The sequence below is a fragment of the Coenobita brevimanus genome, chromosome 17, assembly GCF_032717465.1.
Source record: "Coenobita brevimanus isolate Jiangsu-jjx chromosome 17, ASM3271746v2, whole genome shotgun sequence".
Classification (NCBI taxonomy): Eukaryota; Metazoa; Arthropoda; class Malacostraca; order Decapoda; family Coenobitidae; genus Coenobita; species Coenobita brevimanus.
This window is the reverse complement of record NC_136970.1, coordinates 35,115,695-35,136,508: the sequence shown is the minus strand read 5'-3', so window position 1 is coordinate 35,136,508 and position 20,814 is coordinate 35,115,695. Positions and strand designations below refer to the sequence as shown.

Below are 20,814 nucleotides of genomic sequence, written 5' to 3'. Positions count from 1 at the left end.
TTGCTACATTTACATTAACAATTAATTGTTATTGTAATGCTAGGTGAAAGTAGGCTCGACTTCTCGTTCCTATTTCACCTAACGTGGAGCGGGGTCCTCTTTCGAGACCGGAGCTAGTGCAATGAAGAGAGGCAGGACACAAAAACTCTAGGCAACAACCTTTACTTGTATATTACCACAGTCAGACACAGGACAAATCAGCAGATATTACAGCACAATATATAGCAATATAAAACCTTATCTAGGATATGTGTATCTCGCAGGATACTTGCTTTTCTGATACTAATGACAACACAACAATCCTAGTGTACCAGGAGTGCAGTAAATATGAAATCACTGCACAATACTTACACTAGGGGAGAGTCACACTTAACCTAAATCACTCAAGTTACAATATCACTCGTATTCATCAGGGGGATAGACAGGAACATGACATCGGTGATCCTGCTGGGCTAGTGGCACCGTCAATGCGGGGCGTGCCGGGAGGGCACGGGGCGGCTCGCAAGGGCGTCCTCTCGTGTCCTGGACTCCCTGTGGCTCCCGGACTTGGCTCCGGCGTGTGGCCCTCGGGACTGGGGCCGAATAGCTCCAGGAACCTCTGTGACAGGTCCCGGCGTCGTGGGGGCGTGGAGAGGTCTCGCCCGGGTGTTCTGGGGAGAACCGAGAGAGACTGTGGGCTGCGGTCTCCAGCGTCTAGGGGCGCCGTCAGGGGAGGACTGCAGCAGCGACTTCCACTGGGGTCCGTCTGGTGCGTCTGCTCTAGAGCCAGGGGAGGCTGGGAGGCCTGTCTTGGACACTCTGGGACAGAGAGCCTGGACTTCAGTCTCCGGCCGTGGGGACGTCCCTCTCCTTTGCACGCCCTTGGAGCAACCATAGATCGTTTCACGAGGGAGGGAGCGATAATAGGTCGTTCCTACCACGACACTCTCGGAGCGACCATAGATCGTCTCACGAGGACGCGAGCGACCATAGATCGTCTCACAAGGACGGGAGCGACCATAGATCGTCTCTACCGGAGCACCTTGGGAGCGACCATAGATCGTCTCTACCGGAACACCTTGGGAGTGACCATAGATCGTCTCTACCTGAACACTTTGGGAGCGACCATTGATCGTCTCTACCGGAACACCTTGGGAGCGACCATTGATCGTCTCTACCTGAACACTTTGGGAGCGACCATTGATCGTCTCTACCTGAACACTTTGGGAGCGACCATTGATCATCTCTACCTGAACACTTTGGGAGCGACCATTGATCGTCTCTACCTAAACACTTTGGGAGCGACCATTGATCGTCTCTACTGAACACTTTGGAAGCGACCATTGATCGTTTCTACCTGAACACTTTGGGAGCGACCATAGATCGTCTCTACCTGAACACTTTGGGAGCGACCATAGATCGTCTCTACCAAAACACTTTGGGAGCGACCATAGATTGTCTCTACCAGAGGGGCGCCGTCTGGAGTTTGAGTTCTAACTCCACCCCTAGCTAGCTCAGCAATTCCACTACGCGAAGGTAGTGTCCTTCTCCTACGGTGGCAGCGGCGTGGTGGCTGCATGTCACAGGGGCGCACAGCCCAGGCTGACATGCGTCGCTGTTGCCCGGAGTTGTGGTGGCTGGTGGCGGCTACCCCGTGGGGTCCGTGTGGGGGTGTCGGCATATTTGCGGGCAAACTATGTTGTTCTTGGTTTGCCCTGTCGTTGGGGATACTATGGTATTCTTCGGGGGCACTGTTCAAGCCACGCATTTTACCACCCTCCCCCTGTAAAAAGTCACGTCCCCATGGCTGGAGGTGGAACGCTTGTGTGTTGGGGGTGGTGTAGACGGGCTGGAGGTGTCACAGTGTAGTCTGCCAGGCGACAGTGTAGGAGTTCTCCTCTTGTGCTGGGTCGTAGGTGAGGAAGAGTGTGGAGGGGGCGGTGGTAGACTGGAGGATGTTTAGCAGGTGGTGTGGCCCGCGGAGTCGGTGGTTCCTGCTAAGGGTAGGTGCCCATATGGCCCTCTTCACTCTCATGTTGCTTGGTGTGGCTGTCGGTGTGGTTGGGGGCTGAATGCTGGATACTGCGGGTAAGGGCCGGGTTTTGTGTCGTGGTAATACGGCGTTGAGTCTCTGGGGAGTACAGGTAGAGGGGATTTGGGCCTGGTGTAGCTTGATGGTGTGAAGTCGTGGAGAGGTGGGTGGTGTAGGGGTGTGTGAGTATCAGGCAGGTGGGCGTGAGAGGCGGCCCAAGCGGGTGGTGGTGGTCTTGAGGGTTGGGGTGGAGGGAGAAGTGGGCATCGGGGATGGGCGGGTTGTTTTGCGTGTTGCGGGCGCAGTGGGGCGCGGTGTTGGTGGAGTGGGCGTACAGATGGTGGGTGGGGTGGGGGGTGGTAGGGGGTTGTGGGGAGGGTGTGGTGGTGTGGGCAGATGTGGGAGTGGGTGGCTGGGATGGGCGTGTTGTTTTGCGTGTTGTGGGCGCGGTGTGGGCAAAGTGGGTGTACGGATGGTGGGTAGGGGAGGGGAGGTGGTAATGGGTTGTGGGGAGGGTGTGGTGGCATGGGCGGAAGATGTGGGAGTGGGCATTGAGGGGGAGACCATGGAAGGAAGGGGTGAGGGTGAGGGAGGGGTGGCGGGGGAGGCGTCAGGTGAGGTGCTGGGGGTGGTGGCGGTTGGGGAGGTGGAGGTGGTAGGGGGGGCAGAGTGGGAGGGTGAGGAGGAGACATAGCACTCATATGTGACTGTAGAGGGTGGGGCGGGGGCCGAAGGGAGCTGGGGGTGTGGGGCCGGAGCGGGGGAGGTGGACGTGCAGAAAGGCCGCACGTGCCAGTTGCGGAGGGTACGGGGATTGCCGTGATAGTCTACGACCACCTGGTAAGGATTGGGGACTTTGGTGATGGTGTGGGGCCGGGCGAGCTTGTGGGGGGTGGGAAGTTGGGCGACGACGACTGTGTCACCCGGGTTGAAAGGGTTGGTGGCTGTGTCGGGTTCAAGGTCTAAACTCCTCTGTAGGTGGTATATCTGCCCTTTTAGCAGGTGTAGCGGGTCTGTGGTGGGAGCGGAAGCGGGCGGTTGCAGGTGATGGCGTAGGGATAGTAGGAGGGGGGTTTCGCCAAAGATTCTTTCGTGGGGGGAAACCCCGTCTTCTCGGGGGCACGAATTCATGCCCCACTGGAAGATTTTTACGTGTGCCGGCCAATCGTCGTTTTTTGTAGCCTCGATTCTGGTGCGTAGCTAATTGACAAGGGTACGATGGCTACGTTCACATACCATGTTCCCTTGGGGCCAGTATGGTGAGGAGTGGGAGATCTTGTATCTGAAAATTCTGGCCAGTTCTTCCCAGACTTTTCCGGAGAACTCGGGGGCATTATCGGAATGGATGGCTTGGGGGATGCCAAAGTAAGGGAACACGTGTCGGAGTAGGGCATCGGCGACAGCGATGGCATGATGTTCCTTAGCTGGGCAGGCTACTACGAATTTGGAGTACGTGTCTACAAAAGTGATCAAGTATTTATATCCAGATTTAGGGGGAAGAGGGCCTACTACGTCGATCGCCAGGAGTTGCCAGGGCTTGTGGGCAGTGATATGGCCAGATGGCCCGGCGGTCTGGGTGATATCTTTCCCAAGCACGCAGGCGCGGCAAGTCTGAATAATTTCCTTGGCAAGGGTGGAGGGGTTCGGGGCCCAATAAATATCATTGAATACCTGTAGTAACTTTTTGGTGCCCAAATGGATGCCGTTGTGAGCGTGTAGGTGGCGTAGGGTGTCACGTGCCGCATCAGGGGCCAAGAGGATGTGCCCGAACAGGGTTAGAAGGTGGTTGCCCTGTCGGCACAGCTTGGGGAACAGGTGAGCAGGGATCCAGGGGGGCCGTTCCCTGTGGTGCCAGAGTTGTAGTAGGTCGGGGTCCGGTTGGACCGTGTGGATGGGAAGGCGGGAGAGGGCATCTGCTTTGGTGTGGAGCTTTCCGGGTCTGTATGAAATCTCGTACTGAAACTCCTCTAGGGTATCACGCCACCGGACGATTTGAGCGTTATGGGAGTCTGATTGGTGCAGCCAATGGAGTGATTGGTGGTCGGTGATTATCGTGACTTGGGTCCCGGAAAGATAAGCCCTAAAATATTGGAGGGCCCAGATTATGCCAAGGCATTCTTGCTTGGTGGCGGCATAATTTTTTTCGGCTGGATTCAGAGTGCGGTTGGCGCATGCTATGATGTGTTCCCGGCTGGCCTGTAGCTGGGCTAGGACAGCGCCTATCGCGGTAAGGGATACGTCCGTGTAGAGGTGAAAAGGGAGGGCATAGTTGGGGAAGGCCACGATGGGGGTTGAGACAAGCTTGTCTTTTAGCTGTTGAAAAGCAGCTCGCCGATCCTCGGTCCAGAGGAAAGGTTCCCCTTTTCGTGTCAAGTCGTGAAGCAGCTTAGCGATCTGCGCGAATCCCTTCACGAAGCGACGGTAGTAGGACGTGAGTCCCAGGAAGGCACGGACGCCGTGGACATCCTGCGGAGGTGGTATGTCCGCTATGGCATGAAGCTTGTCGGGATCTGGGGAAATTCTTGCTTAGGAAATAGTATGTCCTAGGAACGAGACAGTTTTAGCGGCCAGGACACATTTAGAAGGATGTAGCTTGAGGCCTGCCTGGTGAATTCTGGTGAAAACTCAACGGAGATGCTGCAAGTGGTCGGCCCAGGTCTGGCTAAAAACAATGACGTCATCAAGATAGGCTAAATATATTTCCCAAGTGAGGCTGCTCAAGACAGATTCCATTAGTCTGGAGAATGTGGCAGGGGCGTTGCAGAGGCCGAATGGCAGGACATTAAATTCGTAATGTTTGCCATTACTGGTGGAAAAGGCCGTCTTGCCTCGGTGGTCCGGGTGGACGGGGACCTGCCAGTATCCAGACTGGAGGTCGAGGGTAGAAAACCAAGACGCCCCGTAGAGGGAGTCTAGGGAATCGTCAATGCGGGGGAGGGGGGTGGCATCTTTAATTGTGACGTCGTTCACACGGCGGTAGTCGATGCAAAACCGCATCGTGCCGTCTTTCTTTTTTACTAGAACGACGGGGGAGGACCACGGGCTGGTGGAGGGGGAGATAACACCTGCCTCTTCCATTTCGCGCACCTGGCAGTCCTCCTCTTCTCTCTGTCGGGGGTTCTTGCGTCGGGAAGGTTGTCATATAGGTGGGCCTGTCGTATGGATTTCGTGCGACAGGTACGTAGTATGCCCTATATCTGCGGGTCCTGTCGCAAACAAATCCTGGAAATCCAGGAGGAGGCGGCGTAAAGTGTCTGACTGCTGGTTGGAGAGATGGTCAGGGATGGGGGGTAGAGGGGCAGGGTGGTGGGAGGAGGATGGGGCACAGGGCTCGGCTTCCTCCATCTCTCCGATGATAAGCCCTTTGGGAAGGATGAAAGGGGACGGGGCGAGATTGGCGATGCAGATGGCGGCGTGGTGGGAAGGGAGGAAGGTAGGGGACACAAGGCAGGCAGAAAGGGGTCCGGAGGGGAGGAGGGGGGAGAACAAAACGGATGGACCTGAGGGCCTGTTCAGGGGCACCTATGCCTCATGGTGGGAGGGGATGGTAATGGCGGCGGAGATGGTGGCAGGGAAAGAGGGGGCAGGAGTGGGGTGGAAAGGCGTGGGAGGGGGAAGAGAGGGAGGCGAAGAAGGGGGGGGAGAAAGGGGCACTGGGGGGAGGAAGAGGGTGAATCCTCCAGCTGGGGCCGCGGCGTGCATGTGCAAACGGTTGGGGTGGAACAGGGTGGGGGGCAGAACTGGAGTTGTCGGTGGCGACAGTCGATCATGGTTTCAAGTTTTTGAAGCAAGTCTAGCCCTAAATACCAGTCATAACTCCGGCAGGAGGAATAAAAAATGATGAATGGGTGTTGGGCGAACACTGGCTGGTGGGTGTCCACCCATAGGGCCCGAGTTTCCCCACGGATGGGCAGGGCGCCATCCCCCGCATCCACAAGGTGAGTGGTAGTAGGGCAAAGTGGGCCAAACCGCGATTTGTAGCGGGAGAAATAGTGGCTGTAAAGGCAGGACCTGGCTGCTCCCGTATCAACTAGTAGCCTGGCCTTCATGCCATTTATTTTCATCTTGTGGAATACTGGGGGGCAATACTTAGGGGTGATGGCCCCCGCCACCGTGGGTTGGTGCGGGGGCGGGCCTAAAAATCCAGCTGGCTAGGGCTCTCGTGCTCCTGTTCCTGCTCTAGTTCTCCTGGAGGGGGTTCGTCCACGGGCGTCAGCTCGTCCCCTGGGGCCTTGCCTTCTAAGGCAGACACTTTACACGAATCCGAGGTTGTGATTCTGCAGCGATCAGCTTTCAGCTGGTCCCGTATGTCGTGAAGGGGGCAGCGGGAGCTGCAGGCTGTGAACTCCCACGGGTTTATAAGAATTAGGTTCGGGTTTTCTCATGGGGCGGGACGCCGACGGGAGGGGTGTGCCCTGGGCGGGCTAGGCGTCGGGGTCGGGCTGGTGTGGGGCAGAGGAGGACGCGGTGTGGCTGGGGGAGCCGGGGGTCGGGTGGGGAATTTCTTAACAACGTTAATTTGTTGTGGAGAAGGGCAGGTGGTCAGGAGGCGCCGTATCAGCTGTATATCTCTATCCATGTCTCCTGATGGGTAATGGATAGTAAAGTGTTGCTTCACAACACTTGGGAGTACTCGGAGCAGAGTATTAAATGTATGCTGATCCCGGGTTTCCTCATCTGCCTCTGGGTAGGCAGCAGTAACCAGGCGTCTTGCCTGTAACAGGATATTATCTAAATCCCCGTCGAATGCAAAACTATCCAATTTGGATAGAGCCACTACTTTCCCTAATGATGGGGTGATGGCTTGGACAGTGAACTTGGTAAAGTTCTGCCAGGTGAGTTCTGGGACGATTTTCGGCACTATATTTGCTGCCGCTTTACCCAGTAGTGGTAGTGTGACTGCAATTTTTTGTTGGTCATTTTCAAAGCCAATATCCAGTAAGGGTTTAATTATTGCCAGATATGTGTGTATATCATACTGGTAGGGGTCAAACTTGGGTAACTGAACGTGCGGTTTAGTTGCCATTTTTCCAAATATTTCCTGATTACCTCTCTTCTACGCCCGGGTCTAGAACCACCGCTGGCCACCAGTGTAATGCTAGGTGAAATTAGAATCGACTTCTCGTTCCTATTTCACCTAACGTGGAGCGGGGTCCTCTTTCGAGACCGGAGCTAGTGCAATAAAGAGAGGCAGGACACAAAACTCTAGGCAACAACCTTTACTTGTATATTACCACAGTCAGACATAGGACAAATCAGCAGATATTACAGCACAATATATAGCAATATAAAACCTTATCTAGGATATGTGTATCTCGCAGGATACTTCCTTTTCTGATACTAATGACAACACAACAATCCTACTGTGTCAGGAGTGCAGTAAATATAGGCGCGCGCAGGGGCGCGGGGGAGGAGTTGTGACTCACTAGGAGGAGATAGGGGAGGTGCGGGGAGTGACTTAGGATGGCTAGGAGAAAGTTATGATAATACTGGAAGGCGGCAGATATTAGCCGTGAAGTTTATATGGTTTCCACTTGCCATGATACTTTGGTAAATGAATCTGGTCCTTGATTTACACTTACTTGAGATTTGGGAGTGAGAGCGAGTGGTAAACAAGATTTTATGGGTCGCGTGGGGGAAGGAGAGAATACTGTTAATATTTCCTTTCACAATATTCCTTCACAGTAATGGAGGGTATGACTTTATAGGCACAGGCTTATTAATTATATAACAGAGATGTCACTCACGGGTATAGTCGATAGATCTCGTTTCAGAGCGTGGGGGAAAGATAGAATACTATTAATACTTCTTTTCACAATATTCCTTCACAGCAATGGGGGTATGTCTTTAGAGACATAGGCTTATTAATTATATAACAGGGATGGCACTCGCACGTATAGTCAGTCAGATCTTAGTCCACGTTCTCGCCCTTTAACTTCTCACTGTGATCTGATTTGCCCCGATATGCACTATATGAAATCACTGCACAATACTTACACTAGGGGAAAGTTACACTTAACCTAAATCACTCATGTTACAAAATTACTCGTATTCATCAGGGGGATAGACAGGAACATGACATCGGTGATCCTGCTGGGCTAGTGGCACCGTCAATGCTGGGCGTGCCAGGAGGGCACGGGGCGGCTCGCAAGGGCGTCCTCTCGTGTCCTGGACTTCCTGTGGCTCCTGGACTTGGCTCTGGCATGTGGCCCTCAGGACTGGGGCCGAATAGCTCCAGGAACCTCTGTGAGAGGTCCCAGCGTCATGGGGGCGTGGAGAGGTCTCGCCCGGGTGTTCTGGGGAGAACCGAGAGAGACTGTGGGCTGCGGTCTCCAGCGTCTAGGGGCGCTGTCAGGGGAGGACTGCGGCAGCGACTTCCACTGGGGTCCGTCAGGTGCATCTGCTCTAGAGCCAGGCGTAGAGAACAGAGACCAGGGGAGGCTGGGAGGCCTGTCTGGGACACTCTGGGACAGAGAGCCTGGACTTCAGTCTCCGGCCGTGGGGACGTCCCTCTCCTTTGCACACCCTCAGAGCGACCATAGATCGTCTCACGAGGGAGGGAGCGACAATAGATCGTTCCTACCACAACACTCTCAGAGCGACCATAGATCGTCTCACGAGGACGCGAGCGACCATAGATCGTCTCTACCGGAGCATCTTGGGAGCGACCATAGATCGTCTCTACCTGAACACTTTGGGAGTGACCATAGATCGTCTCTACCTGAACACTTTTTGAGCGACCATTGATCATCTCTACCTGAACACTTTGGAAGCGACCATTGATCGTCTCTACCTGAACACTCTGGGAGCGACCATTGATCATCTCTACCGGAACACTTTGGGAGTGACCATAGATCGTCTCTACCTGAACACTTTGGGAGCGACCATTGATCATCTCTACCGGAACACCTTGGGAGCGACCATTGATCGTCTCTACCTGAACACTTTGGGAGCTACCATTGATCGTCTCTACCTGAACACTTTGGGAGCTACCATTGATCATCTCTACCTGAACACTTTGGGAGCGACCATTGATCGTCTCTACCTGAACACTTTGGGAGCTACCATTGATCGTCTCTACCTGAACACTTTGGGAGCGACCATTGATCGTCTCTACCTGAACACTTTGGGAGCGACCATTGATCATCTCTACCTGAACACTTTGGGAGCGACCATTGATCGTCTCTACCTGAACACTTTGGGAGCGACCATTGATCGTCTCTACCGGAACACTTTAGGAGCGACCATTGATCGTCTCTACCGGAACACCTTGGGAGCGACCATTGATCGTCTCTACCTGAACACTTTGGAAGCGACCATTGATCGTCTCTACCTGAACACTTTGGGAGCGACCATAGATCGTCCCTACCTGAACACTTTGGGAGCGACCATAGATCGTCTCTACCGAAACACTTTGGGAACGACCATAGATCATCTCTACCAGAGGGGCGCCATCTGGAGTTTGAGTTCTAATTCCACCCCTAGCTAGCTCAGCAATTCCACTACGTGATGGTAGTGTCCTTCTACTACAGTGGCGGCGGCGTGGTGGCTGCATGTCACAGGGGCACACGGCCCGGGCTGACATGCATCACTGTTGCCCGGAGTGGTGGTGGCTGGTGGTGGCTACCCCGTGGGGTCCGTGTGGGGATGTCGGCATATTTGCAGGCAAACTATGTTGTTCTTGATTTGCCCTGTCGTCGGGGATACTATGGTATTCTTCGGGGGCACTGTTCAAGCCACGCATTTTAGTTATGTAGCGTGGTGTATGTTATACATGGTGTAGGTGTGACCGTTGTAGTGTAATGTACCTACGTGTAAAATGGTAGAATAGAAATTAATAGTAAATGGAGATGATGAGGCAAAAGAGAAGAGGTGGCAGCATGCGGCAGAGACAATCAGCTGATCTGCCCGACAAAACTGCTACACCTGCCAACTGTACCTGCAAAATCAATCAAGGTGGAGCATCAAAAGTGTCAGTGCGACTAATAAATTTTATTAAATTACAATTTCTCTCTCTGCCTAGTAGTCAGTATATATGCTACAAGAAGTACACCCTAGCCGAAAATTTTAAGTGGCAGCCAATGCTTTGTACATTCAAGGTTGCCATTATTTTCTTATTGGATACATTATTAACCAGGAAATGTAGTCCCAGGACAGAATCTCAAAGGACCTTTGTAGTTTACTGGTTAAACCTACATTATTATTAACCAGGAAATGTGCTAGTCCTTGGATTGCTCAAATCTCTCAGAATGGGCAGTTTACTGTTAAACCTAACTCTACACTTACAGTTAATATCGGCACGCTGAGAATCCCTACGCAATTTCAGGCAGGTCACATTTTAACACTCAGTGTGATGTGAACACTCATGTGGATAATGTGCATTCTCCAGGAATCCTCAGAGAGGCCCACAGCCCGAGACACCACACGGTATTCAGACACAGCCTTGGATTGCTTCTGCGGGGGTCTCAAACTTCCTTTTAACCTATGGTACCTATGTATGTACAAACTCTGGACATAATGTGTCTTGTGGGACCAATGGGCGAGACATTAGGTCTGCACCCACATCACCACTGCCCTCTCTCTCATCTGTCTCAGAGATTATGGGTGTGGATTCAAATGGCACAGGAAGGACATGTCCCTGGTTGGTGGTACATTGACACACATTGCAGGAACGCACGAACCTATCTATTTCCTGTCCTATTCCTGGCCAGAAGAAGTCAGCATGGATACGGCCCTGGGTTTTCCATTTGCCCATGTGACCTCCTGAGGCTGAACAACGACCCCATTCTAACACTGCTTGGCGATACTTGATGGGAACAACAAACTGCAGTCGAACCTCTCCCTGGGGTATTCGTGACTCACAGTAGAGCCGTCCTTGTTTACAAAGGAATCTGGCTTGACCTCCCCATGAATACTTAATCACTTTACTCTTTTGCTTCTATGAATACTTAATTACCTTACCCTTTTGCTTCTTCTGCATAGCAGCAAGTGTCGGGCCAGAGTGTTGTTCTTGGACAACATCTTGACTACAAATCAGATCTTGCGGCGAAGCAATGGTCACCGGGGTGACAATTTGGAGCCTTGGCCATGGCTCTTGTTACTGCAGCCGAAGTCTGAGTAGCGTCATCTACGGTGCAACTATACTTGGCACCTGGTATGTTGCCTCTTATTAGGTCAAACAAAGGTTCTGGCATGACAACTGCAACTGTCATACCAGTGTAAAATAGAGATGCCACCTGGATACGTGCCTCAGGGAACACTCTCACTCATCCATCAATAAGCTGAGCTTGGATCTGTTGACCTGTGTCTTGTCGGGCCGAACTAGACTCTGCCTGACAGAGCAACCTGAGGGACCATTGTCTCTAAGAACATTTACAGGAATGCCTCTCACAAACCCTGGCTGAACAAGGAAGGCACTGTTACTTGTGGGAGGGCCAGTTGAGGAAGTGGCCAGCCATTGAAAAAGCTGCTGAATGAACGATGCGGCAAACATGGTGCCCTGATAATTAGATACCTGAGGGGTCGTGCTCACCGTCTGGGAAGATGGAGCGTTGACCACCTGTGGAGGAGGGTTCACTGTCGCAGGGGGACTAGTGAACTGTGGAGGAGGACCTGTGCTGCTAGGGACGACACCATTGTACGCTTGTCGGGGAATGAAGGCTGCGTTTGCCTCCGACCTCTGATACACTGGGGCTGGTGCTGTAAAGTATTGTCCCGACTGTCGATTGCATGGCTGATGCTGACGCTGATTAGGGTACTTGTTGTACCCCTTCCAATCGGGCTTCTGCGTATTTTGCCCCTGGTCTTTCTTCTGCTGTTTGTTTGGATCTTGGCCATGATTCTGAGAACGGCCCTGATGCTGGGGTTCAGTCTGAGATGGCTTCCCAGACTTGTCAGCTTTCCTGTTCCAGGTCTGTTGTTTACGAGTTTGGTACCCGTACGCAGTGAAGAATGCATCAGCCTTTTCCATCATTTGGCTGGCATCCCTTACCTGGCAGATCTTAAGCTGAGCCATAAGCTCAGCAGGCCACGACTTTTCTAGCTGTGTGCACAGCATAAGGTCAATTATCCCCTCTTGCATGCAAGGGGTCTCATCTTTCTCCATCCACTCATCTAAGTAAGCAGTAAGCCGGTTGAGGAACTGAACAGCAGTCTCCTTTTCTTGGAAACACGCCCTCATGAACTGATTCCTGGCGTCATCAGCTGTGAGACCTTATGCTTTGATGAGTGCAGCCTTCATCATCTCATACGTGAGACTGTCTCCACGAATTCTTTGGAGAATATCGAGGGCAGGGCCCTCAAACAAAGAAACTGGAGTCGCTTAGCTGCTTCATCCAGCTGGTACAGCTGCGCCATGTCTTCGAAACGAGCTATGAATGGCTCAGTTCGCTCGCCTTCCTTGTATGAAGGAAGCTTGAGGCGTGGGGTTGCCAGAACATGTGCTGGGAGAGCACTCGTGGAGCTCGGGTCGGCTACACCACATGTGCCTGAAGCCATGGAGTTTTACTTGAGCTTCAGCATCTCAAGTTCATGTTTCTCACGTGCCTCATGCTCGTGTTCACGTTCTCTCTCGCGTTGTTCTCGCTCGTATTCATGCTCTCTCTCACGTTCCCATGCTGTTCTCGCTTCTGCGCGTTGTTCTCACTCGTGTTCACATTCTCTCTCGTGTTCCTCACGCTGAATTTTACGCTCTTCACGGGCATCACTCTCGCAATGCTATTCATAAGTGTACTGTGAGAGCACATAGTCTTTCAGTTCCTTGGGATCAGTAAGCCCCATATCTTTGGCTTCCTGTACATATATATTAGTAGCCATGATGCTAACTCAACAAAGGCTGAGTGGACTAAATACTGAGTACTGACTGCTGTTTCACAGAGAAATGCTAATAATCAAAGGTAAAGAATGTAGGCACAGACTGGTGGTGACCAGTCTTATCTCCTGTGTAGGAGGATTCACTGTCACAGGGAGACTAGTGAATTGTTACTCATTTTATGTCCTGTGGAGGAGGATTCACTGTCGCAGGAAGATTAGTGAATTGTGACTTGTTTTATCTCCTGTGGAGGAGAATTCGCTGTCGCAGGGGGACTAGTTAATTGTGACTTGTTTTATCTCCTGTGGAGGAAGATGCACTGTCACAGGGAGACTAGTGAACTGTTACTCGTTTTATCTCCTGCGGAGGAGGATTCACTGTTGCAGGGGGACTAGTGAATTGAGACTCATTTTATCTAGTTAAACTGGTAAGATTCACTGTCGCTGGGGGACTACTGAATCGTCACTAGTCTTATCTACTTAAACTGGCAAGATTCACTGTCACTAAGGGACTAGTGAGCTGTGACTACTCTTATCTAGTTAAACTGGTAAGATTCACTGTCGTTGGGGGACTAATGAATCGTCACTAGTCTTATCTAGTTAAACTGGTATGATTCACTGACACTGGAGAACTAGTGAGCTGTGACTAGGCTTATCTAATTAAACTGGTAAGATTCACTGTCGCAAGGAGACTAGTGAATCGTGACTAGTTTTATCTAACTAAACTGGTAGGATTCACTGTTGCAGGGGGTCTAGTGAATCTGTGATTAGCCTTATCTAGTTAAACTGGTAAGATTCGCTGTCACAGGGGGACTAGTGAATCGTGACTAGTTTTTATATAACTAAACTGGTAGGATTCACTGTCACAGGGGGACTAGTGAATCTGTGACTAGAGCCTATAGCCTTAAATGATAACAAATATCTAGGTGTGAGTATTATTACGTTAATAACTTTAGAGCTAGGAGTTAATATCCTGGAATGAGGTCACCAGATGTCATGGGGGGATGCGAAATTTATCTGATATTAATCGAAGGTAAACACAGATAATTGACTTGTGAAATCCAGTAGTAAGTTTTACTTTATGCTGGCTTACTTCGCCAATTCTTTAACCCGCCCCATCCCGACCACTTTTTCGCCACTGACTCCCCCCAATCCCGACCATTTTTGGAAAAAAAATTCTTTTTGCTCAAACCTCCGCTTTTGGTGAGAAACATCGAAAATTCATAGATAAATCGGTCACCTGAGGTTTAAAATACTCGATCCAGGTAACAGTACCTCCTTACCTGACTGGGATTTCTAACAGGCTGGCACCAAAGAAAACGAGTTCTATGGGAGGGTAACTATTTCACACCACTCATAAACGGTATTTATTTACTTACATGGTACGAATTTATATTTAGTACGAGAGTATATTGGTTTTCAAACAGTAATATAGGCATTATAAGCATTGTTTCACTCACCATACCTGACCTTTTCTTGCCACATTACCTGAGCATCATTTCTGACTGTTTCTTCCTCTAATGCTATGTAAAGTTTGTCCTCCACATTGTCATTGATTGGGGAATCACTCTGGCCCCGAATTTTGTACTGTGGCATGACATGGCTTTACTGGCCAGGACACTGATAACAGGTGAATTGCTGAGACAATGGCGTGCAGGGGGGGGAGGAGGTCATGCTGGGCAAGGCATTGTCCCTGCCTGGCATCGTGTAGAGGAAGGTGTCCCGTGTATATGTACCAAAAATCACTCGCGAAATTGAAAATTGTGCAAATTAGGGACCTTGCAGTTGATTCGCGTTTATGTACGTCGACGGGATTGGCAGTGACAAAACGTGTGGACGTTAATTCACGTCAACGGGACGCTGCGGGTTAAAGACAAGAACTTTATAAACTTTCTCAACAGTACACAGCAGAGACTACTCACGAATACCAATGTATCATTACTACTGTTAGTCTCTGAGAAAGTGTGATCTTTACCCCCTAACAATCAGTAATTAATAATAATAATGAACAAGTTCTTGCTGATGCTTAACTCATGGCTGGCACATCGGATTTAAGTTTTGATACAAAAGAACTGGCCTAATTACCAGTTGTGTTTAACATAAGAAGTTTGTGCTAACTGGGAGTAGCAAACTAAATTAAGCTCAGTGTGGAGATGTGAAACACCATTAACACAGTTAAATGAGCTCAAAGAAAAGAACTGTAAATTTACTGATTACAATAAAATAAATTTGTTACATGAATCTCAAAATGAATTCTAGAGAGGAATTGACGGTCACAGGGGGACTCATGAATTCAAATAACAAAAAAAATATACTCACTCACTCATTCAAAAAGCTGATCAGACTTAAGGCTAAGAAAACGAATGAAAATACTGGTCAGTGAAGGGAATGGAGCTGAAGCTACACAAGACTGGGTGTTTCTGCCAAGGCAGGCTGCTGCTCGTTGGCTCTGCTCACAGCAACTGCTCACCAAACTCGGCGGGGAAATATGGGGAATCATTGAACTCCGGAGACTAGGGGCTAGAAGAGCTCCTCTCTCAGCTCTCACACAACGAACCTCCTTCCGTGGCTACTTGTCACTGACTGACTTATGTAAGCAGCTGGGCATGGCCCAAAGGTCAAGAGGTAATGTGAAAATGACAACTACACAATAATTTTTGCTCAGTGAAATGCACTGTCTATACAGAAAGACAGTCACTTATGAAACAATGACAAGGGTTACGAAACTCATTATGATCTGAGTACAAAAGCTAGGCAGTTAACTGTCTGAGCGAAACTTTACGCATTTCAAGGAGAGTCAGACGTTCCTTTATACACTACTAATACAGTGCAAATTAGTTCGTGACATGATCGTTGTTATTTATTTATTTATTTTTTGTTCCTGATTATACTTCATTTAAACAAGGCAGAAATTTTCTTTCCGTTACAGCATACTTTAAATAGTTAAAAGGCAGAAGAGGAAAATCCTTTATCATCTACACAGAACTATTTCATGACTAGCATCACATTATAGTGATAAAAATTTGCCATAACTTAATATTAACCTGCCTCATCCCGACCAATTTTCCACCACTGACTCTCCCCAATTCCGACCAATTTTAGAAAAAATATTTGTTGGCTCAAACCTCCACTTTTGGTGAGAAACATCGAAAATTCATAGAAAAATCGCTCACCTGAGATTTAAAGTGCTCGATACAGGTAGCAGTACCCCATACCCTACTGGGTTTTCTATCAGGCTGGCTCTAAGGAAAACGAGTTCTATGGAAGGGTAACTATTCCACACCACTCATAAACGGTATTTATTTATTTGTTGCGAATTTATATGTAGTATGAGAGTATATTGGTTTTCACACAGTAATATAGGCAATATAAGCATTGTTTCACTCACCAAACACATCAGCATACCTGACCTTTTTTAGCAACATTACCTGATCATCATTTCTGACTGTTTCTTCCTCTAATGCTACAAAACTTTGTCTTCCACATTGTCATCGACTGGGGAATCACTCTGGCCCTGAATTTCATACCGTGGCACGACATGTCTTAACAGGTGAATTGCCGAGAAAATGGCGTGCGGGGGGGAGGGGAGAGGTCATGCAAGGTAAGGCATTGTCCCTGCCTGGTATCTTGTAGAGGAAGATGTCCCGTGTATACGTACCAAAAATCACACGCAAAAATTGAAAATTGTGCAAATTAGGGACCTTGCAATTGATGCGCATTTATATATGTCAACGGGATTGACAGTGACAAAATGTGTGGACGTATATATACGTCAATGGGACACAGTAGGTTAAACATGGAGAAATGGTTATTTACATCTACTTTCAGCGAAGAGAATATAGTGTTTTCCTAACCAGAATTTAATCATTTAGCGAGGCTACTCTTGAGCTCCCTGCAAGTGGAGTGGAAAAACTGATATCATAATGATGATAATGATTATATTATTAGGATAAAATGAGAGTAATTATTATCAGCTAATTTTATTATATATATATATATATGTGTGTGTGTGTGTGTGTGTGTGTGTTTGTGTGTGTGTGTGTGTGTGTACAGATATAATTTATTTATATTAAAATAAACTGATATGAAATAGACTAGTTCTGCACCTTACAGCATATTTTACATTCAGAATCACTGCTGGGACTAAGGAAGAAAGGAACCAGGAGGTAATTTATATAAGGAATTATAAACATTTAATATCTGCTGAGTATAAAAACACTGATGTATAACATGATTGCATATGATCACTTTCTTTGAGTAATCATATCATTATTCATGAGTTTCATGTAGATCACTAAACGTTTGTGGTAACCTGTAAATGTTCACACGTTCAGAAATTACCTCGGACTCTACAAGGAAAGACTGACAAATGCATGTCACACTATACTGCTCCTCATGTTGTTTTGTATTCCCTCCCACCTCATTGATAGTGGTAAGTAGGGATATTGTGTTCATGATGAGTGGAATGGAAGATGAGCACTATGAGTCTTGTCCTCAGGTGGTGTATGTAGCTCGGAATCCCAAGGATGTGGTTGTGTCCTATTACCACCACTGTCGGCTGATAAAGAAACAAAATTACACCGGGAGCATAGACGACTTTGTTCAGTACTTTGTGGATGGTGACTGTGAGTATCTTTTTCCTTGGTTTAACCAGCCATTGAGTATATCAAAATTATGTTCATACCCAAACTGTAGTCTGTTAATAGGATTTTTTTTTTTTCGTGCAATAATAACCAAATCTGATTATCGTCACTCAAATACGTATCATCATTTTCATTCAGTTAAATGTCAGTAAGTTTAATGGGAATGCAATAATACAGCATGTTTTTCATTCCTTCCTATCAACAGTATTGTATGGGTCATACGCAACGCACCTGAAGGAGTCCTGGGAGAAGCGTCACCACTCGAACCTCCATTTCATTTTCTATGAGGATTTGAGGGAAAACCCTCTGGCTGAGATCCGAAAACTAGACTCCTTCTTGGGCACGAATCTGACAGACAGACAGATGGTGAATGTGGAGAGACACTGTCGTTTCGATGCGATGAAGGCCAGGAATGCTACACTTGGAATGACGAAAAATGATGTTGTGGTGTTCAACCAAGATGTAGTGGCAGAGGATGGAGGCTTCTTCAGAAAGGGTGAGCTGATCAGTTAATGTTGACTGCAGTCTCCTCTTCAAACTAAATGATGAGTCACCTTATTGAAGTATATACCACTATTTTATACACTGGCATATGTTGGTAGTCATACATGTGTCTTTTAGCAAACAATTACAAATATTTTTGAGTGTCACACAATGTCACCACAAATACTGCTCCCCAAGAGGAATATTTTAGCTACAGTTACTTGCCAAGCAGGATGCGAGCAAGGAGGCTGTGAGGGGAAGATGGTTTGTGGAACGTTATACCCAGAGGGGACAGGAATAGGAAGGTTAGACTGGTGATGGAAAGTTAGACTGGCGGCAGGAGTAAGTAAGCTTGTCTGAAGGTAACAAAGCACGACGAACATTTCTCAGTTAGCATGCAGAAGGGTAGGTTAAAGTGACAGGAAGGAGCAACAAAACTTTTGCTTGGTCGGCAGGCCAGAAGGACACAATATAGTGTGTTCTCTTGATGGGTGAGTAGGAAAGTTGACCAAACCTGTAAGTAGGAGGAAAAATATATATTAGGATGGCACTGAGCAGCAGGGAAAGTAAGGTTACCTGGACTGACACTAAATGGCAGATACATTCAAGAGTGAAGGACAGAAAAGAGAAAACGGGAGACAGATGTCAAGGATGATGATGTAAAGTAAAAAGTGTTGAAGACGTTCACACATTAGTAAAGTAGTAAATAATGGGACGTAATTGACCACTTACTAATTCCAAGTGATTGTTGTCTTTTGACACACGAAGTAATCCACAAGCTGTTGTTTTCTTCATATTGTCCAGAAACATCAGATGCTTGTAGATTTAAAGTATTTGCTTGCTTGAATCTGAAGTAGATATCAAGTCCCAATAAGGAGACAATTAATGGAAGGGGAAGCGGGTTGATCACCATCCCACCGACTCATTTATGAATCCACCCTCATATGGCCAAGAGCAACGGGAGGAGAAGGTGATTGTCGGGGACAGAGGATGGAGTACCATAGCCCCCTGCCCGTTTCTAAGAAGTCCCTGGAGCCCATAAATTATAGGATGAATACCAATTTATCACAACCTGATAAAGTCACATACAATTTATTTGCATTCTTGTTATCTCAGTACTTTCTTGTGTTTGATATTCTCTCCTCAGGCGAGATTGGCTCATGGAAGAGCAAACTGACACCACAACTCGAGGACAAGATCAATGAATGGACAGCAAAGAATTTGGGCAGTCTTGGTATCACCTTCAAGGACACCTTATAGGCCAATGACTGAGCTTCAGCCTGGTCCCGATGTATCTGACATGCATTATGGTCATACTCAAATATGAAGTCCGTTTGGGTGGGGCCCGAGAGGGGATTTCCCTCTCTACAGCTCTGCCGCATCAACCCCAGTACCTCTCTCTCTCTCTCTCTGTCATATGTCAGCTATTTACTATTTGAAATTGTATATTAAATATTCTGTACTTATTAAATATATTAAATAAGGCTATATAGTGCTATGAATGTGTTGCTTTTTAGGATAATAGCAATGATTTGTATAAATTCCACACCACGTGACAACGTCGCTTTCCGACGTTGCCAGAGGTCAAGGACACCCACCTCAGACTACATGTGACCGGTCACTTCCTGCCTGATCCCCACCCACGATGGCAGCTACTCCGACTCGCTCTCGTGTGCTCCACAGTCGGGAGAAAGAACTTATTTACAATGTGGACAAGTATTTTCTAGAAGAAAGATCAGACAGAGGACTTATGCCTACTGGGGAAACCTCTATAAAAAAAAAAAAAAAAAAAAAAACGCGCCAAGACCACAGTGGTGGTGTGGAAAAAAGGTCGAGACAATATAGAAGAAAACGCAACTTATAAATATATAAAAACTTTCTCAATCAAATGAGAAAAGAGAGAGAGAGAGAGAGAGAGAGAGAGGAGGTTTGGCAGAGCTGTAGAGAGGGAAATCCCCACGCGGGCCCCACCCAAACGGACTTCATATTTGAGTCTGACCATAGTTGTCCAGCTGATGTAGGCAGACGTATCAGTTCACTCTAGCACTGCTGCATCTGGCATGCTTTAGCTGTTACGCTGGTGTAGGCAGACTTACCAGTTCATATTAGCAATAGCATCAATGTATCTAACATGCTTTAGTTGTTACTGTAAGATGATGTAAGTACACTTACCAGTTCATTCAAGCAACTATATATCTAATGTGGTTTAGTTGTTAAGCTGATGTAAGTACACTTTCCAGTTCATTCAAGCGCTATGTATCTAACAAGCTTTAGTTGTTAAAAACAATAGTAAACCCCGTGACCATCCATCAAACCTCACACCATGTTTCGTAAAAAAAGAAAAAAGAAAAAAAAGCGCAATATTTTTGTTCATACACACGCAGACACTCGTGCTTCACAAAGCATAACGCCTGCTCTTGGATTGCGGGCGGGAGTGTCGAAACAGCTATTCAGTATAAGGAATACAGTAGTTGGAGAAAGGATGACAGATCTTTGGAATGACAAGATGGAGAAGGACAAATACCAATAGCACACCCTGAAGACTGCTGCACATCCCAAAACTATTACCAATATTGAAAGGCACAACAAACAACTTTACCATCCATTTTTACTCTTTCTCATTGTAGGGCACATATATTCTTCTTCATCGCCATAATCATCACAATCATTATCATCATCCTTTCCTGACCATCATCATCATCATCACCATCTTCATTTTCCTGACCATCTTCATCATCGTCATTACCACCTGCTTTATCCTATTCCTTCTTCTTCTTCTTCCATATTCTTTTCTTCAGCATCTCTTAGTCTTCGTTTTTTGTCTCCGTCGCTTCTTTTCCACTCGCCTCAGCATTATCCGGATTCCTG

General features: G+C 48.1%; 1 protein-coding gene across 1 annotated transcript in view; it reads left to right on the top strand.

Annotated features, from left to right (window-relative positions):
* LOC145391150 (sulfotransferase 1A1-like) overlaps positions 1-19,206 on the top strand; it is a 60,739-nt gene extending 41,533 nt beyond the window's left edge. The window contains exons 4-6 of the mRNA XM_080265830.1: positions 17,319-17,445; positions 17,669-17,959; positions 19,094-19,206. Coding sequence (XP_080121956.1) covers positions 17,319-17,445; positions 17,669-17,959; positions 19,094-19,206 — 531 coding nt within the window. The remainder of the gene's footprint in view (positions 1-17,318; positions 17,446-17,668; positions 17,960-19,093) is intronic.
* Positions 19,207-20,814: the final 1,608 nt, after the last annotated feature.